At 32.3% G+C, this 26,943-nt stretch overlaps 4 protein-coding genes and 1 pseudogene across 4 annotated transcripts; 2 read left to right on the top strand and 3 right to left on the bottom strand.

Annotated features, from left to right (window-relative positions):
- The first annotated feature begins 36 nt into the window (after positions 1 to 36).
- Positions 37 to 7,313, top strand: LOC120265281 (annotated as a pseudogene).
- A 561-nt stretch (positions 7,314 to 7,874) lies between these two features.
- Positions 7,875 to 10,025, bottom strand: LOC120264570 (transmembrane emp24 domain-containing protein p24delta9-like). Its single transcript, XM_039272391.1, has 3 exons — positions 9,525 to 10,025; positions 8,338 to 8,414; positions 7,875 to 8,253 (listed from the first exon to the last, which is right to left on the bottom strand). The coding sequence occupies exons 1-3, from the start codon at positions 9,948 to 9,950 to the stop codon at positions 8,109 to 8,111; spliced, it is 648 nt and encodes a 215-aa protein (XP_039128325.1). The 5' UTR covers positions 9,951 to 10,025; the 3' UTR covers positions 7,875 to 8,108.
- Positions 10,026 to 11,202: 1,177 nt separating this feature from the next.
- On the bottom strand, positions 11,203 to 13,517 carry LOC120265737 (protein NEN4). Its single transcript, XM_039273693.1, has 6 exons — positions 13,234 to 13,517; positions 12,887 to 13,044; positions 12,289 to 12,335; positions 12,136 to 12,199; positions 11,894 to 12,055; positions 11,203 to 11,460 (listed from the first exon to the last, which is right to left on the bottom strand). Exons 1-6 carry the CDS (start codon positions 13,487 to 13,489, stop codon positions 11,368 to 11,370), a joined length of 780 nt encoding a protein of 259 aa, XP_039129627.1. The 5' UTR covers positions 13,490 to 13,517; the 3' UTR covers positions 11,203 to 11,367.
- A 4,386-nt stretch (positions 13,518 to 17,903) lies between these two features.
- Positions 17,904 to 22,983, top strand: LOC120264811 (rhamnogalacturonan I rhamnosyltransferase 1-like). The gene is made up of 8 exons (XM_039272660.1): positions 17,904 to 18,290; positions 19,450 to 19,517; positions 19,644 to 19,732; positions 19,819 to 19,981; positions 20,070 to 20,359; positions 20,458 to 20,662; positions 20,742 to 20,899; positions 22,250 to 22,983. The coding sequence occupies exons 1-8, from the start codon at positions 18,041 to 18,043 to the stop codon at positions 22,503 to 22,505; spliced, it is 1,479 nt and encodes a 492-aa protein (XP_039128594.1). The 5' UTR covers positions 17,904 to 18,040; the 3' UTR covers positions 22,506 to 22,983.
- A 1,971-nt stretch (positions 22,984 to 24,954) lies between these two features.
- Positions 24,955 to 26,495, bottom strand: LOC120264812 (NAC domain-containing protein 2-like). The gene is made up of 3 exons (XM_039272661.1): positions 25,949 to 26,495; positions 25,579 to 25,862; positions 24,955 to 25,479 (listed from the first exon to the last, which is right to left on the bottom strand). The coding sequence occupies exons 1-3, from the start codon at positions 26,127 to 26,129 to the stop codon at positions 25,027 to 25,029; spliced, it is 918 nt and encodes a 305-aa protein (XP_039128595.1). The 5' UTR covers positions 26,130 to 26,495; the 3' UTR covers positions 24,955 to 25,026.
- Between the last annotated feature and the right edge of the window lie 448 nt (positions 26,496 to 26,943).

Below are 26,943 nucleotides of genomic sequence, written 5' to 3'. Positions count from 1 at the left end.
CTCTATAAATAACACCATACCGAGCTACACCACACCATGCCCGGCCACTGGAGTGACGATCATTTGGAAGGAGGAAGTGGAGAAACGATCTCCACCGTTGATCCTCTCATCCAACGACTTTCACACTCCTCTCCAGCACTATACAACATGGCTAATCTCCAAACCCTCATCTCCTCTTCCGCTGCCGAGATCAATGGCGGCGCGCGGGACCTCGCCGATAAAATCAAGCCATTTCACCGGATCCTCTTCATTGTATGGATTGTGCTTCTTATGCCGCTGGTGCAGTCTGTTAGAGGGCCCATATTTTTTAGGCCCATATTATTTCAAAACATTCCAACTAAAGGTTTAGTACCACATTGTCTAGCTACAAGGAATTCATCCACTTTATATATAGTACTATTCATTATCCTTTAACCTTGCTTTAGTGGTTATGCTCTTTCACCCGAAAATCTGAGCACTCGTATGTTCTCTGTTCTGGTGCGCGAACAAAGAACCTGACTGTTGAATCCTGGAGAACAACGCCTATCCGTGTTCCCTCGCCGTGACTGCAAAAAGGAGACGAAATTGTTCTTAAGGACAGTGCTCTTGCACGCCTCAGTCCTCTGTCATCCCGTTCCTGTTTCTGCTCCAACATTAGATCATAATTTCCAACACAGTCGTCCTCGGTGTTGGTCGGCGGGAGGAAGATGCTGCTGCTGCTGCCGCTGCCGCCGGGGGGTAGTGTGGTTGGTCACTGTCAGGGATTGAATAGCAGGTATGTGGTTGTGTTTGATGCCGGAAGCACTGGTAGTAGGGTTCATGTCTTTCACTTTGATCAGGAGTTCAATTTGCTGAAAATTGGTGATGATGTTGAGGTCTTTGAGCAGGTAATTAAAATCTATATATGTTTTATTATTATTATTTTTTTTCGAGTTGTTTCTTGCTGTTGTTGTTCTTTCTCATCTTATTATTATTATTATTATTATTATTATTATTATTATTATTATTATTTATAATTAATTATATTCAGGTAAAACTTGGGTTGAGTTACTATGCTAATTATCCACAAAAGGCTGCAAATTCACTCATTTCTCTTTTGGAGAAAGCTGAGAGTGTGGTTCCTGTGGAATTGCAACCTTCTACACCTGTCACACTTGGAGTGAGACTCATCGTTTTTAATCTCAAATATCTTTTTTTTTTTTAAATTTTGAATTTTGATGTTGATTTGATAAATCTCAAATTATTTATTTATTTATTTATTTTCTGTGTCAATATGCAGGCAACAGCAGGTCTAAGAAGCCTTGGAACTGAAACATCTGCTCAGATTTTGCAAGCAGTAATTTATATAAATATATTTTCTTTATATATATATGTGTGTGTGAGGATGAATAATTTAGGGACGTCGATAGTAGTCATCAAATGAAAATCTGATGGCTACGATCATTATAAACATTTTGAAACGCGCTCTACATAGGCACACAATAATATAAACAGTAAAATTGTACAGTAGTTACATAAACAAATAATCCAACGAACATCTTTAAAAAATAGTAATCTAGGGACTTATCTAAATTATCTTTTCCCTGTATATACCCCGGGCTCGAGAAAAATGAATAAACTACTATTTTATGCTTCTTATATTGTGTAACAAATTAATTAGTACTATTTTATTAAAATTTTGCTTCTTATATTGTGTAACAAGTTATTATTATATTTCACTGTTGTCAATATTTGTAGTGTTTCAGCAAATCAAAATATTCAATATTATTTCAATTTTCAATATATTATGCAGGTTAGAGATCTTCTGCAAAATAGGAGCTCGCTTATGTTCAAGCCTGAATGGGTAGCAATATTGGATGGGTATCAGGAAGGGTCATATATGTGGGTAATGTTAATTATGTCAACTTTTTATTTTGTTTATTTATTGTCACGCACTAACTGGCTAACCCAGTTGAGGACTTCAACAGATTGGCTGCATGCATATAGGGATCAGTGGATTCTATATTTTATAAGTATAATCACCAAAATAGTCCATGTACTTTTTTTTCTCATCCCTTTTGGTTCCTTTTACTCGAAATCTTTCTCGATTAGTCACTTTATTTTTTAAAAAAATATCGATTTAGTTTAAAAACGTCCCAATCGATCACTCTAAACCAGGGTATATTTTTAAAAAAATAGAGTGACCGTTGAAACGATTTTTTTAACGTCAAAGACGATTTTCAAAAATAGAGAGTAGTCGAAGCATTTCGAATAGAGGACCAAAAAGAGATAGAGACAATGCGATGATTATCACCTATTTTTATATGAGGGACCTTTAAAATAAAACTAGCAGGATAAACAATACATACTACAAATTAATGAATTATAAGAATATTATGAGGTTCATTACTAGAAATACATAATAGGTCCAAGTCTGGAGTATTACCACGTATGCTTTTTATACAAATATAATAATTAATACCAGTTTAAGTTCAATGCTATAATACTCGAAATGACATAGTTTTTTTTTAAAAAAAAAACAATGACATACATGAAAACAAGTGACTAACCCAACCGAGATTTTCTATTCTATAACCACTACTTGCAATTGTTATAGGTATACACATCAAAATATACATTAAATAAATCATTTAAATCATGTATTTGTGAAAAGTAAAACCTATCAAATCAAACCGTATAATTAATATCTTAAAACAAAGACCATATCATTTATTCTTCCATTTAAAACCACAACAAAATTATGTTTTGTTGAATATGTCATATAGCAATCTTTTTTAAGATATCAAATCAAACCTATCAAATAAATCATATCACAATCCTTTTTTAGTAATTGGTATAATATACACATCAAAATATATAATAAATAAATTATTTAAATAAAACCTATCAAATCAATAATATAACATCATAAAACAGATACAATATCAATCAATCTCCTATTTAAAAACCACATTTAAATAAAACATATCAAATCAATAATATAACATCATAAAACAGATACAATATCAATCAATCTCCTATTTAAAAACCACATTTAAATAAAACATATCAAATCAATAATATAACATCATAAACTAATACAATATCAATCAATCTCCTATTTAAGAGCCACAACAAAAATGTCTCTTGTATACATGTTATTATCGCAATTCTTTTTTAGATATCAAATTTTTAAAAAGTCTAGAACCAAAAATAAACATATTTCAAAAATCTAATTATAATTAACCGTTATCTAAAATCAAAATATCAAATATATAATTATCTTAGAATAATTGATACTTGTCCACACGGCCAATACACATCTCCATTGGTAGAACAATAGAGAATATGTGCATATACAAGGATGTATACAAAAAATTTTAGTAACACATATAACCACAAATAATATATACTTTGTAAATATATGTAGAATTTATTTAAATATGATTTTTTTTTAAAAAAAAAAATATGTATGTGAAAATAATCCAAATATTTTAGTTAATGTTTATGAATGTTTATCAATATATAATATAAATATATGATATAAAATATAAACAAATTTAGAAAAATATAAATCTATTAGTTTGTATGGTAATAAATAAAGAAAAAATATTCACAACTTCTAAGCATTTTTCACAGTGTTGAAATCTGTAATGATTTGTTTCTACAAGTAGGAAAACATTTTCTTAAAAAAAATTTTTTACAATGAGTGCTCAACATAAATTCTGAAAAATTTTCATTTCAACTTGAAAAAAAAAATTACATGCCTGAGAAACAAGCCCTTACGTGGTTTAGTATCCTGCAATTTTAATAGCAAACTGTTGTACTTCGATCTAGCATATATAAAATTTTTATTTTATTATTTATTTATTTTATGATTGGTTTGAGGCTTTCAATCTAGTAGATGTTCTCTGTAACAAATCGTTATCTGAAATTTCTCCAGAGAAGTACATGTACATTGAAGTGGGTTGAATCTAGAGTTTAGTTATATTTCTTTCGGTTTCAAATTATGATATGCAGGTATACCAACTACCAAATGGTCTATTAATAATTAAGTCCTCATTAAAATTTTTCACAAATAGTGAGAAAAGTGGAATAATATATGAGAGTATATTTTTTGGAGTATGAATAGTAGTTGTATGTGGGTTGTCTCAACACCGTACTCATGTATGCGTAGGCCCCATTCCTACTTACTCGGCTTAGATTTGTATATGCCCCTGTTTTTTTTAGTGGCCTAACCACTTATCTTAATAAAAAAATAAAAAATTTGATAAGCAGGCACAAACCATTTTTTTTAAATTATATATATATATATATATATATATATATATATATATAAATTCAGCTTGTTGCTTACTATTTTGTTATAGGTTGCTATAAATTTTCTGTTGAAGAATTTGGGAAAGGAATATCCAGGAACTGTTGGAGTGGTTGATCTTGGAGGGGGTTCTGTCCAAATGGCTTATGCTATCTCAGACTCTGAGGCTGAAAATGCTCCAAATGTTCCAGGAGAAGATCCATATGTGAAACCACTAATTCTTAAGGGAAACACTTATCATGTTTATGCCCATAGGTAAGACATTTTGTTCCTCTGTCTACTGGTTGATAGTTATTTTCTTTTGATTATATTTACAAGAAAGTATTTTTATAACTGAGTTCCAAATTTTGGTTGAGGTTTTAATGGCTCATTTTTTATGGAGAAGACTTAGGTGAGACGTAATAAGTGTAGTTCACCGTTGGAATTTTGTCATTTGTCCTGAGATGAGTAATTTAATGGAAAAAGCAAAAGTATTATGGAAAAAATTATTATATTTTAATATTTGTTACACGTGTCAAAAACTTATTGGGCACTACACCAACTACACCTATTGCACTAACCTAAGTCAATCTTATTTTCATCATAATTGATCTCTGACATAACAATATCTATAGATGATATTTTTCTATTAATATGTTTATTTAAATAAATATGATCATTCTCTGTTATATAGGGTAAAGTTTCTTGATAGAATACCAAACTATGGTCATTTTTTCATTTTGGTGTGCAAACTTCAATTTGAATCAAAATGGTTATATAGCTTCAATTTTGTTTCACCGAGTGGTTATCTTAGAGATTCTAGATTATTTTTGATGATGTTTATGCCAAAAATTCCATATCATCATATATATGACACGTTGTCTATTTAGTTGAAATTCTCTCACCTATTGATAGAGAATATCTGACATTACATCATCAAAAATAAGTCAGATTCTGTCTGGTGAAACAAAATTAAAGTGGAATAATCACTTTGATTTAAATTGAAGTTTAAATTTCAAAATAACAAAGGACCATAGTTTGATGTCCTATCACAAAATTCACCCCTATTATATACCTACAGAAGAAAGTCGAATCTTCATCTTCATCTTCATCTTCTCCTCTCCCTTTCAATTCTTTTGTTGGTTTCTTCTGATAAAGAATCATATTCTGGGGAAATCTTTGGTGATGTTTCTGTTAAAAGGGTTGAGTGATTGAACATATGACATATATAAAGTGTAAATTCTTATCTTGAAGAGGAAAGACACACTAAACAGCATCTTTTAATTTATGGTGTAGTTACTTGAATTATGGATTATTGGCTGCTCAGGCACAGATTCTAAGTGCTGGGGTTGACTCTTATAACTATTGCATTTTGGGTGGCTATGAAGGTATGTTTGACCTTCTATTACTTCATATTTAAAGTGATAAATTGATTTGGTTTCTGAAAAGATTACATCTTGAATATTTTCACTGCTGAACCTGCTTCATTTTCATCAATTAGTCTGACAATAATCTTATTGGATGATCAGTTATCTTCATTTTGGTTAGTCTAACTATCAAGTCTCTAGATTGTTGCATATTTTCCATAAAATTATTCTTTCTCTTCATCTAGAATGATCAATAATGTTGACTTACTAAACTGTAATTTTGTTTCTACATGCAATACTTTTTTTTTATTTTTATTTTATTGAATTAGAAGCTTGACAGCTTGGTGTTTATATTAAAAAAAAAACTTATAATCTTGAATTGCTCTTGGAGTAAAAAAAATATATATTTACTGTTTGCCATTTGACAATAAGCCAATCCAAGTAAAAAATAACATTAGAAACCTATTCTGCTCATGTTCTCCCATTTAATTCCAAGGATCATACACATACAATGGCAAGACATACCCATCTTCAGCTTCACCATCAGGCCCTAGCTATGATAAATGCAGAAGCAATGTGATCACAGTACTGAAACTCGATGAGCAATGCGTATACAAGAACTGTTCATTTAATGGTGCATGGAATGGAGGTGGTGGGGATGGCCAGAAAAATCTTTATGTGGCATCCTTGTTCTATGATATTGCTGTTTAGGTGATTTAACTGATAATTTTATCACATAAGTAGTATGTTATAAACAGTCAAGCATTGAGCTTTCTGTCAAAAAGAAACATGTTTTTCTTTAATTTGTTCTCACTTTTATAGGATTATTTGTCAGGCTGGTTTTGTGGATTCAAAACAACATATTGCCAAAGTGAGTCCTTTGGACTTTAAGACAGCAGCAATGCAAGCATGCAATCTAAGTGTTGATGAAGCCAAGACCAAGTATCCTAATTTGGATGAGGCTTACATCCCTTATATATGCATGGACCTGGTTTATGAGTTCACTTTGCTTGTAAATGGTTTTGGTAAGTTTCTTCTCTCTCTTTAATAATCTCAAACATTATTTATGATAATCTCTGAAGCATATTGCCATATACTTTTATAATCTCATAGGCTAGTGCTATTTGTAGTAAATGGCTTAACCAAATATATATATATATATATATGCTTCCCAAATAAATGGTAGCTTTTATCCCCCTATCTTGAAGTGATTTAAATGGGTATCATTTATTTGGAAAGCATATTTGGTTCAGATTAAAAATTTTAATATCATATTAGTTAGTTAAATGAATATCAATTTGGATATATATTATAATTTTTAAGTCTCTTAGTTAACTTGATTTGGCATAAGTTGAAATAAGATTTTGGAATTTTATTGATGTGATCATGCATGCCTTTGTTAGCACTAATCAAGACAACTGTCTTTTGGAGAGCATGAGAGATAAGAGAATTGGAGTTAGGGATGTAAACATACTCTGATCAAAATTAATTTGTCACATATTTATTATTTTTTGAAATCATTTCTTATCTAACATGCAGGTCTGGAAGCATCACAAGAGATCACACTGGTAAAGCAGTTGAATTATGGTGATTCCTTAGTTGGGGCAGCTTGGCCACTTGGTGCTGCTATTGAGCTAATAGCATCTGCCTCCAAGGTTAGTAACACTGAGGATTCAAAGCAGTTGCTTTGAGATTGAGTCTCATTGTGTTCAACTTCCACTATGAATCTTAATTGCCAAAACAGTACTCTTCTGCTGCTTCCCAATATTTATAGATTGTAATGGAGAAGCATGCCTATAATAAATCTGGCAAAGTTTTAAATATTTGCTTCTCAAGTTCAAGGATTTGCTGTGATCCAGGTTATAAATATTGAATCAGGGTAAAATATCCCTACTTTTCTTAACCTGGTTTGTTCTTTGATAATTTAACTCAACTACACAAGATAATCAAGGCTTCCCAGGCTTGTTAGGAGCAGGGCTAGAACATTTAAGTAGGACTACTATCTGATCATAAGTATTGTTCGGATAAGGTCAGTGTGGTTATAATTTTATCCTGGTTCTATTGAATTTCAATCCAAGCAATGCTTTAAGTGGTTTGTTTAGTTATTTTCAGACAATCTAAACCAAAGTTGCCAGACCTATGTGATTTTAGAAAATTCAGCTACAAGAGAACGAGAACATATATATGTTAAGTGTCCTTTATTTTAAGTGTATGCCTTTCAGAACACTGCAAAATTTCGGAGAACCTAGAGATAATTCAACTGATGAGTTTGGAATCAAATCTGTGGTTTCTTAGTCCTTTACATTCACCTTAGCAAATCGAAGCAAAAACATGATGACTTTAAGGTGGAAAAACGGATACAAGAAAACCAGTTCATCAAGAAATAATTTTTTTACATAGAGTTTTGTTTGAGGATGAAGAAATAAAGAACACTTACTTGTTGTGCCAAGATCACACCCCGATGTAAATTTTCAGCCAATGCCTCGTCATAAGATTTTTTGTCTCACAAAAAAGACCTTCAAATGCCAAAACTGCAAGCCTGCAACTCCTAAGCAAACAAGAAGAGATGCCATACTCAAAAGCCCCATTTTCGAGTTTGTGGATTCGTTTAAGCTTTGTGCCTCACCCTCCCTAGAACAACATATGAAAGTCAGGTTTAGAAACCAAACTATGATTTAAGAGCTACAGAAAAAGAAAGACACAATAATGAAATACCTTTGGCGCAAATATATCATCTCTTCATGTATAGACTTGATGGAGTCCTCCAACTTCTTCAACTCAATTTCCAAACCCTGTCAGCAAAAAATTAATATCACATGATGAAACATGATCCATTGACCTAATTATTGTGTGTGCAAGTAATACCAAGAATTAAAAAAAAAAGAAGAAGAAGAAGAAGAAGAATGAGAGAACATAGAATTCAAGTAGTTAGGCAAATTGCCTAATCGGAGTATCATTAAGGTGACAAAACCAGAGAGAGACATTCACAATACACAGTCACTCACAAGGAGACCGCCCTTCAGGTCATAGGGCAACACCGGTGAGGACCCAAGTCATCATCGGCTCTAAATCAGACTCCACATCCATCAAGTAGTACTCTAGTACTTTGAATCACATTATCACTATAGCATCTGATATCCAACCCCAGAGCCTTATCAACTACTCTCTTAATCTCAAATATCACCAATGTTGTCGTCTGCATTGTCCCAGAAAATTTGTTTTCAGACTTTGCTTACAATCGATGATGAAAATCTCAATGCATTTCTGCTTACATTTAACAAATGCCTCATCAAATTCATACTTCATTTGGATTTATCTCTATATCATCTGAGATGCAACTTCAGAGCCTTATCAGCTACTGTCTTCCTTCTCTAACATCACCAATGTTATCATCCACATTGTCACCAAAAAATAATGTTTTTTGGCCATTGCTTACAGTCCACGAAGAAAATCTTAATGAATTTCTGCTTACATTCACCAAATGCCTTATCAAATTCATACTTCATTTGGATTTATCACTGTATCATCATCTGAGATGCAACTCCAAAACCTTATCAATCACTCTCTTCATCTCAAACACCACCAATATTATCCTCCACATTGTCCCCAAACAGAAATTGTTTTCAGCCTTTGCTTACAATCCATGAAGAAAAATCTCAATGCAATTTTTGCTCATATTCACTAAATGCCTTACCAAATTCATTATTCATTTGGATTTACCAAAAAAAAAAAATTTTTTTGCAATCATCTCTGTTTCAATTACTCCTCAAATTTCTCTCAATCTAAACAAGTAACAAGAAATCAAACTATAGCAATCAATAACAAAATGATGTAATGCATCATCAGTAATGGGGAAAAAGAAATAAAGAATTCAAAGAGAAAGGGAGAATAGGAAACCCTACTTGGATCTTGCTTCGCTTGGCGATAGATGGCCATTCTTTAGCTGTTATCCCTGCTCGCCATTCAAAATCCACAGTCACAGTGCCCGAAAGCTCGAATCTCGGTGACCATAAACAAGCCATGTAGGTCCCGGCCTCATCGGCAACGAAACCGAAGCGGCCGGACTCGACGGCCTCGGCGACGTGGAGGGGCTCGCCATCAGGACCGGTTACCCGAAGAGAGATCTTGCGATCGGCGCCGGAGAGGGTATCTTCATCGGAGACGACGCGGTAGCTGGCCGTGGATACGGCCCCGGGGCGGAGCTCTTCTGAGAAGCACTTCACGCGGCCGGATGGAAGGTGCAAGACGAGGGCATCGGCAACGGAGATCAGTAGGAGAATGAGAAGGAGGATTGTAACTTGGAGAAAGGCGGCGGAGGCGGCGGCCATCGCCGGCGAGTGGCCGGAGACGGCGAGCTTTCGGGAAATCTAAAATGGTGACGAGACGAAGGGGACCTGTTTCTCATCTTGGAAGTGATTTGCCAGAGTGGGCCCCACGGGATTTGGTATCACGTCTTATTTAATTATGAAGACAAATATAATAATTTTTTTAAAAACATAAAATGTATAAATGTGGAAAAAAAAAATTGTTGTTTTTCTGATTTATTATTTATTATTTATTGGATTATTATTATGTTGGTAATAATTAATGGATATTGTAAATAATATAAAATATGTATAAAGGAGAAAAAAATATATATACCAAATACATTTGCTTCTATTTTATTTTTTTAAATTTTTTTATAATTTATTTATATAAATGAAGGGTATTTATAATCATTCACTATATAAATATACAGTTGAGATTACGTTCTAAAATAAATTGGTTAGTGAAATAATACTAATATTAGCTGTTGCTATAGTAAACAGTAGACGAGTTGCTACAATATTGTTGATTTTTATGGCTGCTATAGTATCATAGATTGCTACAATATGCACCCGGTAATTTTAGCGGTTATTTATAACAATGTATAAATATTTGGGTTTTATATGTTTAAATAAAGAATACTAATGATTTGAATGGATGAGCATGTTACATAAATTAAGATTTTCTTTATTGTGTTAGTCTAAGACAATTGCTACTTATTATTTTGCACTTTAATGGATCTTGTCTTTATAACAGTAAAAAAATTTAAAAACACTTCTTTTTTTATTTTTAATAGAATAAAGCAGTATGAAGATGATTTTTTAAACAAATATATATATATATATATATAATAATATTTTTTATTTTTAAGTTATTAACCAATAAAAAGGGTAAGATATTGGGAGACTTACGAGGGGATTTAGACTTTTTCACTTATTTAAACAAAGCCAAGTTTTTATTACTTATACTAATCCAACCAACGTTGACAAAAACATATTAAATTTTTTTAAAAAAAAAGAACGACAAGCATATGTCTCTATGGCATATGAATTGATTGTGAAATCACTTGTGAGTTAATTCCTCCAACAATGATTTGAACTCTCACTATTTAGCGACACCATTTATTTTGGTGCCGCTAACCACTTAATATATTAAATTTAACTAGTTCAAGTTAATGTTATTTTGGTTAATTTCCTGTCGAGCAATACATTGATATCAACTTTTCATAATAATAATTTTTTTTTTGAAAAGAAATTCATTTGTGATTCATTAAAATAAAAGAGATGAACATTTTTATTTAAAAAGCTTGAATGGAATTTCAAGTTCTCTACAAACTTAATTTACACATAATAACAATAATAAGAATCACTTGAATCCATTTAACATTATCATCATTGTTATTATTATAGACATTAATAGAACACATAGCATGGTCACACATCATCTCAAAAGTGATCTTGAATGCCTCAAAAGGCTATGAAGAGGTCTACTTGTTTGAGCACTAGCCAAGGCAACCTTTGCTCCATCCATAACCTATCATCAAACAAAACCCAATCACCTCCTTTATTTTGTGTCCAAAAATTTTATATATATATATATATTATATATATCCAAAATTGATAAAATATTCCTTCGGTCCTTTTTACTTGTCATATTTACCTAATTCAAACTGATTATGAAAAATTAGTTAAAATTAGTTTGTCACCTATATTTTATAAAAAAATTTATAACTTTTTAAAATTATTCTATTTAAAACTCCACTAGTGGAGTATATAATTTAATGCTACTTAATTGATTGTGAGTTTATTGAAAATTATACAAATATATTAAATTAAATGATAAATTTAAAAAAAAATATTAATACTACATAAATTTTCTAATAAAAAGTTAAAAGAAAAATAGAAAAACTCAAAATCGTGACAAGTAACACCTAGAAGGGAGTAAAATTGAATAAATTATTGAGTACCTTCCCAAACCTTTCCCTCTTGTATGGGACCACTCTTTGAGTTGAAATACTAGTGGGAGGAGATTTTCTACTAGCTTCTTCACCACATGGCTTCCCATAATTGGCTCTACTCCTTGTTACCATATTACATTGGTTCCTCAATGTTTGTGGAAGACTTGATTCCTAATAATAAATGGATTGTTAATTACATGAGAAAATAATGCTATCTGAATTTGAGGTTAATTAGTTAAGTAATTAATTACCAATAGTAATACAGTTGCGCAATGCTTAAGGACTTCCAAGTTCATTCTAACATCGTCTAGGCTTCTGCAAGTTAATTACAAATGATATGACGGTATTAGACTTTAGTAATTAGTGTGATTAGCAAATAAAAAAGTGATTAAATTTTGTCTAACCTGTGTTTTTGTTGGCCGAGACCAAAGTATGATGCCAACGTTGCCATCTGAAAGGAATATTTGTAAGATAGTTGAATGAATTTATAATTAAGTAAATATTTTTATTACAGTTAAACTTCTATCACCCAACATAAAACATTTGTTTTTATGTGAGGGGGACAAAGCTTCAATTATCGATAAACAAATGGCGAACAAAGTCTCATGTGCACCGACAGTGCATAGAGTGAGAGAGCACATGAAATATTCAAATAAACCCCATGCTTTTGATAATGAAATGCCCATTTTATCAAAAATCACAAACACCGTTTGATTTTTATAAAAAAAAAAATCAAAACAACAAAAACTTTTTAAAATGGGCTATATGATTTTTTTTTTTACATAGTATTTTATTAAAAAATAAATAAATTAAAAATAGACATATCATTACATAAAGTTTTTGTTAAATACATTTTAACTTTATTTGTATTATTTTTACGGCCATCTACCCGAAGTTCTAATTAAATACTCTATTTAATGATTCAGATAAAAAAAAATAGATTGAGTCCATCAAACATGAATTTGATTTGCATTTAGTATGTAAATATATATATAAACATACCTTGAGGTTGCCTGCCCTGTTACCAAAGGCTTGAGTCAAGAGAGACAAAGAATCAATGAGTCCCAAAGGCTCTGGTGGTGGTTTTCCAATGTCTGCAAATGCTTCTCTAATCCTTGCACAATCAAACCTTTGAATGTTATGTCCTGCCCATACTCTACCTGCCATTTTTCCACAATAAAAATTTATCATTTCTATTTAATTTTTAAACAAATATTATCATCCACATTCACCTACATTTAAATAATACTAATATTTTTAATATAATATCACATAATATTTCCGTATTTTTAGTATAATAATTAGTTTAAAGTTTTTGGGTTGAATTAAATCCAGTTAATAATACTAACCATTCAAAATGTCGAAAATTCGGTCTGCAACCTCTTCAAACAAAGGGGCAATTGAGACGGCGTCACGAGTGATGCCACTGAACCGCCTCGGCTCGACGGCCGACAAGTCGCCGGGCCGGATGAGTGTGCAATAGCTATCAACTTCAACAAGTTTTTTTGGACATACTAATATTGCACCAAACTCCAACATCCAAAACCTCTTTCCACCCCCTAGTGGTACAGTTGTTTCTACATCAAAGAACACAATCTCTCCCATTTTCTTCTCCTTCTTCTTCTACTTCTTCTTGTTCTCTCTTTTCTTTTAATAGATTTAGGAATGATGAAGTATTAATAGAGTTGGACAGAAGGTGATGAGTTAATGGAGGGAATCTTATTAATGGAGAGCTTGTTTTGGCTTGGAGTTCAAGTAGGAGGTTTGGATGAAGGTGTCCTTATCTTCAAGGAGATGTTCTTTAATTTGTTAAGATAAGATGTATAGAAAGGAGGGGAAAAAGGGAGAGTTTTTGAATCATGAATGGGAGAAAGAATAACCATGAAGGAATGACAAGAGATGCCATGCAAAAGTCATTATGTTTTGTTTAAGTATATATAGATGTAGTTGGTGTTTGAGAATATCTTCATATTATATATTCCTTACTTGGTTAGTCATACTTTAAGCTTTGCTTCCTATAGTTTTGTTTCCTAAATGAAGGTTTCTTAATTTATGTTAAAATTGGCTTGTTTTCCATAATAGAATACCTTTTTTTATCTTTAATGACCATGCAAACCGAAACTAAAAATAATACAATTATTGTATGTACTTTTCTTTTTCTTAATTTTTTGGGTGGTTGTTTTTTGGATATCAATTGAATTAGTGAATTATCTATTGATGAATTATTTCAATGATTATTTTGAAAAAGTTCTATTTTTAAAATTCTATTTGTATAATTTAATTCATAACTGTGAAGTTGTCAAGTGACATTATCATAAGACATCGATGAGTTAATTAAGCTAAATTGAAATCTTATTGTCATATCATTCATAACTATTTTTGGGTCTAAGTACTATTAATAAAACTATTCAAATGAGCCTAGTGGGTCCCCTATAAGAGGTGTTGTATCCCTCCTCTCTAAAATTGCATGGCGAGTGAGATTTATTAGTTTGATTTGGTTCATAAAAATTAATATTTTTTGAGCTTGTGCGTGGTAGAACTTTCATCACTTTATGTGAAATTTGATTGGGTTAATAAATTTTTAAGTGGTTAATAAGTCATCATAAATAGTTCACCACTGGGGTGACACTTATCGCATTCGTTAAAAATAAACCCTGAAATTTGATGTAATTTTTTTAAAAGCATTGTTATTTGTTAAAAGGTTATTATTATTAAAAGAATAAAGGGAATATAAAGTTGATTTGCTACCTTTTATATGTGCTGGCCTTCATATACAGCCTATTAGATTTTTTATTTTTTAAACGTCCGAGTGGTCAGTGACGCCTATAAAAAAAAAAAAAACATGCTTTTGAGCTCCTTATCGCGGTCTCCGTCCAGTAGTTTTTTATGTTTTTTTTTTTCTCCATGTATCAACTTTAATCTCTATTCTCATATTTTATCTGGTTTAATTCTTTTTTTAGATTCATTTACCTCAATTTTTATTTGTACTTTTTAATTTTTTTTAATAATTGACGTTTTGTATGTCTTTATCATTTCTTTATATTCATTCGCCTATATTTTTATCTGTACTTCTTGATTTTTTTTAGTAATTAAAATTGTGATCTATCCATTTTCTCATTATATATATATATATATATATATATATGCATATATAACTCAGAAAAAGAAAACTTCACATCATTGTTTTGGTGTTTTCAAATTTCTCTTCTATGTTATCTTGATTTTGATATATGAGATATTCTATTGCTTGATTCTTATTAAATATCTTCGATAATTATTTTTTCTAACCTTATTTTTTTATTTTTAAAAATATTACAATATTCTCATGAAATGAGAAGAATTTGAAAAGGCAACATATATATATATATATATATATATATATTGGTTTTGTCTCATTATTTTTACCAAAATATTTCTTGTGTATATATTTGATGGTCTTTTATAAGTACAACTTCTATTTTCTCTTAAATAAATTCATAATTTTTGCCCTTTAATTATCAAAAACAACAATAATAAGAAGTTTCATAATGTCATTCAACTTCTTAAATAAATATGGTGATAAACTTGTGGAAGTTACTGCATTACAGCTCAAAAAAGGTACCATGCATGCAAACAAAGATAATTAAGAAGATAGAGTACAACTAGCTGTCTCATGCATGGTATATTGGTACATGCTATTTAGATATATATCATTGTGAATTATATATTGAACTATATATATATTTATATATGACTTTGATTAGTTGCTTAATTATTCTTCTTATCAATGTCTAACATTGTGACTATTTAGCATGACTAGAAAAACAAAGTGTTTGGATTAATGAATAATAAGAAATAAAAAAATAAAATGAAAATAGTGAAATATATAAAAATTTGCTCATTCATTCTTCATCTCTATTTTTATAGATCTCTATTTAATTTTATAATAGGATCATATCCTATTCTCATATCAATATTATCTGGGAAACACTGATATATAATTAATCAATCATTCACCAACAAATAATGGAATGTTCCAAGGTATTAACTTGCCCATGACGCCCATGCTTATTATAAGTCAAATGGTCATTCATGCTTAATGACCTAACTAATAAATATCCATCCATATCTTGTATTATTATTATTATTATTATTATTATTATAAAATATGTTAATAATATTAATACAAGTACTAATAGCACATTTTCAACAATGTGGCCTATCAACTCTTAATTTGTTCTCATTATTTAATTCACCTAAATTAGGTTTAGGATGTAATTGCCTATAATACTCCCGGTCAATAAAAAGCATTTAATTTTAATAACTAGATCATGTCTTGAATGATGGTGTGAAAAACCAAAATGCTTGATATAACACTTGAATTTATAAATAATTAAAAAATTTATCTTAAATTAAATCAAGTTTTAAAAATAAGGCTGGCCTCGAGTTTTTCAAAAAAAAATTTTATTCTAATATGAAAACTAAAATTTGGTGAGGGACACTTATTTCAATAAAATTTCGAATCATCTTGAAATATTCCAAGTGATTTTGATGATCCAAACAAGCTATCCAATTGTTGAAAATAGAATTAATGAGCATGTGAATTGCACGTTGTTCTGCAACTCCTCTCTTTAAGTCTTATTAATTTCTGTTTTTTCCTATTATTTATTTCCTTTATTTTCTTCTCTTTTATTCTATTTTTAAGCTTTAAAAGATCAACTTTTTTTTTCTTGTTATTAAATCATAAATCAACCATAATTTAATCTTTCAATTCATTGGACATCAACTATCCACCAAAATCAACATGTAACATTCAAGCAAATTTTTTATTTTGTTTTCATTGCATTACCTCATCATGCATGTTATCTTCAATATAGCTTAACTATATTATTATATATGTATATAGTTAAGTTATATATAAACAGTTCTATTGAAATTCCTTCTATTGACTAAAATATAAATGTTAATACATTATTCAAAAACTTAATAGTCAAAATAGTGACAAACAAGACAATGACTCTAAATAATATCATCCAAACTCATCAAATACTTCTCAATTTTGATTTAAACTATTAACTAACCGTTTATTCACATTAAAAAAAACAAGAGAAATAAAATAAGGTATAAAAATATATATAATGGGATATATATATATATACTATGTGATTATTTAAGTAATTAGTATCAAGGAGAATAAATAACTAAATAAATAAATACAACATCACCAAACATCTAACAATGCCCTTGTTAAAAAGAACTTTCTTTCTTGTCTTTTGGTCATGACTCTGAACCAAACATCAAAATATTAATTATAATTATACAACTAATAAAGTGGACTTGTTCCAAAACTAATACCCATGACTACTTCTACTAATTATAAACCAACAACTCCATTAAACCTTTGTTTTCCTTTCTAAAAGTTGGCTAATTCCTTTGCTTAAAAAAACAACAAAGTAAAACGGCACACCCCACATACCACCTTCATAATTAGGGCTTAATCAACCCAGCCCTATCTAAGCCCGAACTTAATCACCCATTTATAAGTTGAAATTTTCCTCTTTAATTTAAAATTAAATCAACATAATCAACATTTATATATATAATTTATTAAATTACATAAAATCTTTATTTTTTCAATCAAACATAAAAACACAGTCCTTGTCTGAGTTGTCTGCTGTTGTTTTCTTTTCAATAAATCTGTGGTTTATCCACTTTTATCAATACAAATTCTTCATAAAATTGTAAGACAATGCAGTATAACTATCGATCAAAGCTTTCCTGGTGAACAAGCGGATGTAATTATACAAAACTACTTACTAATAATTTATCTATAAATTTTATTAAATAAAAAAAATATATTTTAACAACTTTTTAAATAAATAAATATACATATATAATAAAACGTTAAAAATGATGGTGAACGTTGAGAAAAGTACAGTAAAAAAATAAAAATAAAATAAAATAAAATAAAATAAATTTGAAAGTTTTAAGGGGTTAAAAAGCAAAAAAAAAAAGGTCGAAAATGGAGCAAAGGCTCTGATCCACCATCGCAGTCCATTCTTTTCCCTCAACGCTCCAAAACCACAGTACTCATCGTCAACCCCAAATCCAAGCAACAACGACGCCATTGCTCCCCCTCCCAAGCTCTCCTCATCCCCTTCGTCCCCTCCCTCGATCATGGCCAAGTCCCCGCCATTGCCGCGCCCGCCGGGCTGGCGGTGTTCGGTGAGGTGGTGGCTGGCGAGAGTTGGTACTAGCGTCCTTGTGTGGACGGTTTTCATGCAGCTTGCTCCTATCGCTGAGGTCTGGAGGTTCCAACGCTCCGACGTGCGGTGGCGGAGCACCTCCGCTTGCAACGCCACCAACCTTTCTTTGCTCTCTGATGAGACCCCTCTCCGCGAGTCGCCTCCCGCCCTCCCCCCTCGTAGTGAGTACTTTTGGTGTTTATCATCCCTTCTTTTCTCTTTATTTAGTTCTTGATCTATTGGATTGTTTCTGGTTTGGGTTCTGACTGATTTTGCTTTGGAATTGCTGGGAAGATCTTGATTTTCGTGAATGTTATGTTCATTGTTTTGATTAGTTTGATCGGTGCGCATTGTGTGAATTTCAGTTGTTTTTTGGGGGTTTGTTTTGGTAGGCGAGAAGGCCAGGTATCATTGATTTATTTAATCGAGGTTTTAGTGCATATTGCTATTCATTGTATTAGATTTCAAGATCCAAGCTTTGGGATTTCCGCTCTGAGTTGTTATTAAGCCTCCTTCTCCTCCTCATTCTTCTTCTCTAAATTAATTACTTGCAACGAGGCGCAATAATAGTTAGTTTCTTATTTATATCTTGTTTTATTTGTCTCTCTATGAGTCAGTGTCGGTTGCTTAATGTAGTTGAAGTTATAATTGCAAAAAAGAAAGATATGCGTGGTTTTACTTGTGATTTTGTCATGATATGATGTTGCTGTCTTATAAATAAGTTGTTAGTTTGAGAGTTAAGCAATCAGTGCAATGAGGTAAAACAGTCCTCATCATGGAATTGATCAGCAACAGTGCGAAAGCTCATGAATTTGAGTTTGAACTAAGTTCATGCTTCAAAAATGTCTGCAGACACACATTAAGTTGATGCGTGTTCAGTGCAGAGTTTGCTGGTCCAAACATGCAATCTTAAGGGAATTATTCAGTTGTTTTTAAATTCATACTCAGGGCTGACACTTTTGGCTAGAAATACTATGAATTTTTCCAACATTCTGAAGCATTGTGAGGCTGCATAAACTAAACTACCTTGTCGAAGAATTCAATGTTCTCAGAATGCGTGATATTTGAGGAAACCTTGTTTTCGTAGAAACCCAAACTTGAATGGCATTTCCTTCTTTGATGCAAATGGTCTGATTGCATGTCATGTGAAGTTTTTCTCTTCCTTATATATTTACTGAAAACCATCCACCATTCCCACACACCCTGAAAGATCTTATTTGTGTCAATTAAGCATATCTTATGATGCTTTGTGTTTTGTTCTTCACAGTGTGCTAGCGAATGTGATTTTTCTGCATCATTATTTTAGCCTTTGTCTGTCTTATTTTAAACCTTTTTGCTCAGGGGTCTACAAAAGCAATGGCTATCTGCAGGTCTCTTGCAATGGTGGCTTGAATCAAATGCGAGCAGCGGTTCGTAATATTAATTTCAGTTAATTGCTTCATATCCTCTTAAAAGGCTTTTTTTTTTTAATTTCGTTACAAGGTTGCGATTTTCTCTAGCTTACAGATACTATATTTACCTTATCCATGTTGCAGATATGTGACATGGTTACTATTTCACGCTATTTGAATTTGACATTGTTGATTCCCGAACTTGACAAAACATCTTTCTGGGCAGATCCTAGGTATGGAGCTAACTTATAACATGCTTGTAGGTGCAGTAGTATGTTTCTGGAATGGCTTTTCTGATATACGTATGTCATTTGCTCAGTGATTTTGGAGATATATTTAATGTACAACACTTTATTGATTCTTTGAGAGATGAAGTTAAGATCATCAAATCACTTCCAAAGAAGTTTAGTACAAAAGTTCAACAGGGCTTATTCTCAATGCCTCCGGTTAGTTGGTCCAATGAGAAATACTACTTAAAACAGGTGGGTGAGAATTTATTGTCAAATTTTATGGATTATCTTATCTGCCGCAGCAGACATGACTGAAAGGGAAATTTTGTTTGCATCACAGATTTTACCCCTCATACAAAAGCACAAGATAATTTATTTTAACAAAACAGATGCTCGTCTTGCAAATAATGGCCTCCCTATTTGGCTCCAAAAGCTGCGTTGTCGTGTCAATTATCAGGCATTGCGGTTTACTCCAAAGATTGAAGCCCTAGGTAACAAACTTGTTTCAATTCTTCAGAAAACTGGTTCCTTTGTTGTTCTCCATTTGCGCTATGAGATGGATATGCTAGCCTTTTCTGGTTGTACACATGGATGCTCTGACATAGAGGCTGAGGAACTCACCAGGATGAGGTTTGATTCTTGGAGTTCCGGAGAAAGAATTTATGCACTGATGTTATTTCACCCTAGACTAAACGTTTTGTCATGGTATTTTCTTTGTTTTCTCTTAGATATGCATATCCATGGTGGAAGGAGAAAGAAATAGTATCTGAGAAGAAAAGACTTGAAGGTCTATGTCCTCTTACACCTGAAGAGACAACTTTGGTGTTACAAGCTTTGGGCTTTGAAAGGAACACCCTAATTTACATTGCGTCTGGAGAAATATATGGTGGTGAACGGAGACTGGCTGCTCTGCGAGCTGCATATCCAAAACTGGTAAGCGTAGTCTTCTGATTGACTCATGTTTTATGTTAGAAGGATAAAATCTTACTTTCATTATTCTGTCTATTCTTAGGTAAGGAAGGAAATGCTTCTTAGTCCTGATGAGTTGAGGCCTTTCCAGAATCACTCAACTCAGATGGCTGCATTGGATTATCTAGTTTCTATTGCAAGTGATGTTTTTATCCCCAGTTATGATGGGAATATGGCAAAAGTTGTTGAGGGACACCGCAGGTATGTCTTTCCTGTGATAATATTGTCTTAGTGTTATCTCCAAATTGGTTGTAAAACAAAATTTCCAACATAATTTGTCACCACCATCGGAGAACTAAGCTATCAGATCCAAATGAATTTTCAATCTTTATAAATAACTTTTGATGTTGGTCCTTTAGTGCTATCTGGATTTAACTTTATTTTTCTTGTGCCTGTGGTCCCTCATCTCCACTTTTCAGCTTCCCTAATTTGATGCCTATGATGGTCAAATGTAAACAGTTCAAAATTTCAAATTTTCCGTTATCCTGTCACTTAGATGAAGAGGGGAACCTGCATATAGGATGTCTATTTTAAAAGATGATGGGTTTTATGATTGATAACAAACCATGAATAAGTATTACATAGAGTACCACCACCTGGAAGTGGTATGGACAATCAATTTTGTACTAATTTTGCTGGTCTATAAAACATGCTCAATCTTGGGAATTTTTTCATGGGCAATAGGCGGTTTATTTTTTTATTGAGCGGTCATTGCTTTTTAGCTTTTGATCTATATTTATTGTTAGTTGCCCCTATCTTGGATTCTTAAGTACCACTAGTTCTGCTAGCCAATGTTTTATTAATTGTATCAATCACTAAAGTTTTTGTCAAACCTACCAATCCCAACTTTTCCAGCTCCTTGGAAAGTCTCTTATTAGTGTACTATTCCATTGTATGCCTTATTTGATTTTAAAAAATGTCATTACTATTTGCAGTCATGTTATGTGCAATTGAAGATTGTTTAATGAAAATATGTCATTGCAAATTTTAGCATTGTGCGTTCCGTAACAATGATTAGCATGCCATGATTAGGCACAGCTCAGGACTGTCAGAGAATGGAAATCTTGGGTTTGCTGGCATTATAAAACGTACACTTGTTTGTTTCATTTATGTTTTGTGGATGATTTGGGTGTTTAAAAGAATTTTTTCCTTTAATATAATCTTAAACAGAGAAACAACAACTACCTAGCTATGCATTGTGGCTGATGGACTCTTGCTAGCTTAAAACTTAAACTGCCAATGACGCTGCTGTTCACTATGCTGTGGTACAGCTTACCGACACCCAAATTATCAAAATTTCTCAACCAGACAAAGCATAACTTTTAAATTTTGCCCTAATTTACAACAACCATGTTTTTTTCACTGACCGTGTCCTTGAATCACTTTTATTCAATAACACCTGCAGAAAATAGTTGTGGCATGTTTAGCACATGAGAGTGTTATTTTGTTCAAATGCAGAAAATGCATAATGTAGTGAACCTATCAATCATTTTATACGGCTCGTAGGGATCTTTGTAGACACTAAGAACCGAACTTCTGTTGCTTGTTTAGGTATACAGGATTTCGTAAGACAATTGTGTTAGATAGGCGAGAACTGGTTGAACTTTTGGATCTGTACCAAACCGGGGAACTATCTTGGGAACAATTCTCTGATGCTGTTCAAGAAGTACATAAAAACCAGATGGGACAGCCAGTAAGACGGAAGGTTATTCCCGACCGACTTAAAGAGGAAGACTATTTTTACGCCAACCCCCAAGAATGCCTTGCTCCTCAAAGGATGCCCCAATTAGGAGAGTTTGAAATCTGATGTTCTTATCACTGCCATCTTTTAGAGGACGAGCCGGTATTATTGCCTCAATGTTGTATAGCTGACCAAAGTTCTTTTGTATGCTAGTTTAAAGTTCGCCGGAGATCCAGATACTCCTCTTCAATAAGTGTTCCTAGAACAAGAACATCGAAATGGAAGAACACAAGGCCATTGAGTCCGAAGATTCTGCAACTGACGTACAGAAATGAAACTTCGCATCGTTAACTCAGGTCATGTTACCCTTTTTTTTTTTTTACTTAATTCCATCGTCATTTTTATTAACTACTTGCCATTCTTTTACGCGGAAAGGTGGCTTTTATTCTGCAGTTCCTTTCTTTAAGACTTCAACAGCAATGTTCTTCATTGTATCATTTTCTCATCTTGGAATGACCAAATTCTGTAAGCTATCTTGAATGGATTGGATTGAACTTCAACCATCAACCATCATGTACATCTAAATTAGACTGTTTTTCTTGAAGATATATATCTCCTGTCTGTCAATGAATTTGTTCTATGAATTATAAGCCAACACCCACCCACCAATTTGGACCTTAGAGATATCTCTTGAACTATCTTCCAAAACACATATCAAGTGTTAGACTAAAACTAGAATTCCTTGGAAGGGGAGGAATGGGCCATAAAAATGCATGGGTGGACAAATGGCACATTCGTCCCCACAAAAAAGAAACTATTATGCTTATATTATCAGAATATTTCTCTTTGAATCTGGACAGTTTGCATGGTATTCAATCATCTTTATGCTCACTTATCAACAACTTGGTGTTGCATTAAATCTCATGCATGTTTTTTTAATATTATTATCATCTATACATTCTATTAAAGTAGATATATATCTGTTGCTTTGCTTTGAGAGTGATCCAAAAAATAATTTTAAATATTTTTATTTATATTAAATATGATATTAATAATTAAAAAATAATAATTACTTAATAAATGTTCATGGAATCTTTCAAAACTAAAGTATAGCAATAGTTTTTCATTTAATTTAATGAGTTATTTAATTATAGTATTGTAGTTTTTATTTTTATATAATATTATTTTAAAACTCAAAAAATTATAATAACCCGATGCGGAGCAGGGAATTTGCCTAGATATTATTATTTTGTGACATACATCAGACATCCTGGGTATAACCATGCAATTATCCCCCGCCTTTGTTTTTTACTTATAAGATATAAACATAAACAAATAAAATTATGTAAACCGATATTTTCATTTTATTTATAATAATTTTAAACCAATGTTAGTCCTTCAAATGGACCGATTGATCATTTTCATCATTTGAACTAAAAAAAAAAAAATCATTGAGTTTTTCCAAATGCATTATGTTTAATTCGGTCTTTCTGTTATTATCTATTAACTACTAGTATTTAATACACACATTACTATATTACAGGCTATATCTGATTTTTTTTTTAATATATATATATATTTAAAAAATTATTAGTGAGACTAACCCGATTAACTCTATTTAAAAAAAAAATCATAATGTTTTTTAAATAGTACATGTCAAGCCACATGGCATTAGCGCTCAACATACTTTATACCATGCTGCTAACAAAGGACAAAGAAAACTAAATTAAAATTTTTTTATTTAGATAAATAAATAAAGATCAAAATGAATAATTTTTTACTTAAAAAACAAAATAAATAAAGAGTTTGTTCATAAGGGTAAAAAAAAAACCTTTACCCTTTAAATATATATATATATATATATATAGAAAAACATCATCTAGGTAAGTCCCTAGATTTGAAATCTAGGGACGTTTTAAATCTAAGCCATTGGATTATCATTCGATGGTTGATTGTTTATATAAACACTGTACATATTTTTACTGTTTATGATCCCTGTATAATACTGTAGAACACGGTTTTTACTGTTTATAATGCTAAGAGCCGTCAGATTATCATCCGATGGATACCATGGACATTCTTAAATTTGAAATCTATGGACGTCCTTAAATGATGGGTTCTATATATATATATATATATATATATATATATATATTACGAATTAGGGAAAATTCCACCACACATCCGCCTAACATTCAATCCTCCCACAAACATTAATAAACATCCACAAATAACAAAAAAATTAATAAAAACGAAAACATCAACATGTAGCATGAAAGAGGAAATGCGAGGATTCAAAAACATCACGTGATTAAGGAACTGTTAAATCAATATTTTTAATTTACATGGCATAAAAAAAAACGTGTTTTCATAATATATACATACATATGTATAAGGATATTTATGTATAATATCCTTGATTAAAACTCTTAATCCCATAAATAAATAAATAGGAATAAGACAATTTGATAATGCAAACAAGAAGTTTGCAATGTGATAACTCTGCATCCAAATCACAAAAACACATATATTCACCCAATTATCCCCCTCATTTTAAAAACATCTCATTAAAACACTTGAAACTTATTTCCAAGTTTGTGTACAAAGAGGATTAACGACTCTAAAACTCTAATCTTAAAACCTTAAATTAAAACCTACTAAAATTTACTTGGTTTTGTGGCCTCAAACGCGGAGACACCAGCGCTGAAAACCAAGAATCCTGCACATCAACAGCAGTTGTAGCCCCAAACGCTGCCCAAGAACTCTGGAAATCATCAAGATTGAAGTCACTCATCCAATCATTCTCTTCTTTCATCTTCTCCAGCACCGGAAACCCACTTCTCACTGGTTGAGGCTTTTCATCAAACACTTGATCGGCAGGAAAAAACCCAGCTTGAACCAATCCATCAATGTCCGGAAATGAATCATTATCGATCTCTGATTCCGGAGTTCGATGGCTCGTTGATCCAGTTTCATCGTGAATCTCCGAATACTCCATGGTTTCCATCACTGATGATCTTTCTTCTCTTCTCACCTTCCTCTCTGTTTTCTCCCAATTGTTCTTCTTGTTGTACAGCCGACACAACACCCAATCATCCAACTGATACAAAGGTTAAAAAAATAAAAAGGTGAGATTTTGATTTGATATTTGTTGAAAATTTTCAAGAAAGATTCATGATTTGTTTGAATTTGTTCTTACTCTGAGTGTTCCTTTCTTGTTTGGAGCTCGATCAACGTCGGCAAGTCGATACTCATGCATGATCCAATCAGTCTTCAATCCTTTCGGAGCTTTTCCATGGTAAAAGACAAGAGCTTTCTTGATCCCTAGAGCTTTACTACTCCCTTTTGGACAAACCGGCTTGTCAGCTCCCGTTGCTTTCCAGTACCCTCTCCCCGCCGCCCTATTCGGCCGAGAACCATTCGGGTACTTCCGATCTCTCGGCGTAAAAAAATACCACTCTTTCTGCCCAAACAACGCCATCTCTGCATCATTCCATTCCCAAAACATTCATTTACTTTGAAAACAAAACAAAACATAAATCCATAGTTGATGATTTTGTTCTTCTTACCAGGGAGATCCCAAGGGTCAAACTTATAAAGATCAACCTCAGCGATAATAGGAACAGGCAAACGTTGGCCAGAGGACTTCAAGCAAAGGTAATGCACAACAAGCTCTTCATCAGTGGGATGAAAGCGGAAGCCAGGCGGCAAGTTAAGCTCTGCTTCAGCATCTCTTGTTCTTCTTCCCATCTCTGCAAAATTCTGAACACCAGATGTTCGATGAAATGCTCACAAGAATAAAATGCTAGATGTTTGACGAAATGCTCACAAGAAGACCATAGACACTGTCTATATATATATAGATATAGAGAGAGAGAGAGAGAGGAGAAAGGGCACACGTGGTGGTGGAGAGGGCGTGGAAACAAAGAGGGAGGGCGGTGGAAGGAAGGTTCGGAAGAGGGGTGCGCGTGGGAGAGGGAGCAGCCACTACTTTTCTCTAGAGGTTTTACTACGTGGAGGGCGTGAGGTGTGGTGTGCTGTGGCTGATGAGCCGACTCATTAGTCATGCCGGTCAACTCTTGGACTCTTCTAAGTTCCAACTATTTCTTCTATTATTCTTCCCTCATTGCCCTTTTGCCTTTATCTTCTTTATTTTCTTTTTATTTATTTATAATTTTTATTTTATATTGTATTATGGTTTCTTACGTCCGTTGTTTTATACAGCCAAGTGGTTAATCGAGATCTCGGAAGGCGTTCGTTCAGGAAAAGAGTGGAAGTGAGGAGGAATTAGTCATTTCAGTTTAAATTCGTTGTCTTTGAGAGTGGATTTTGGGCAGGCAGTATTTTTCTTGAGTGGGGGAAGTGAGGCTCAATTATGAAACTAACTTTTCATTTCTAATTTTTTTTTTAACTCATAAAAAATTCATCTGACACTAAATTAACGGTTATATTTTACTTTTTGACAAATGAGCAGAAGTTACGGGTAATGCATAACCCAAAACCGAGAGTAATCACCTACCGGCTTTAAAACCACTTGTTTCTGATGGGAAATGGCTTGTCTCTC

The sequence above is a fragment of the Dioscorea cayenensis genome, chromosome 7 (genome assembly GCF_009730915.1).
Source record: "Dioscorea cayenensis subsp. rotundata cultivar TDr96_F1 chromosome 7, TDr96_F1_v2_PseudoChromosome.rev07_lg8_w22 25.fasta, whole genome shotgun sequence".
NCBI lineage: Eukaryota > Viridiplantae > Streptophyta > Magnoliopsida > Dioscoreales > Dioscoreaceae > Dioscorea > Dioscorea cayenensis.
Note: the sequence above shows the minus strand (reverse complement) of the source record. Positions and strands in the feature narration are given on the sequence as shown.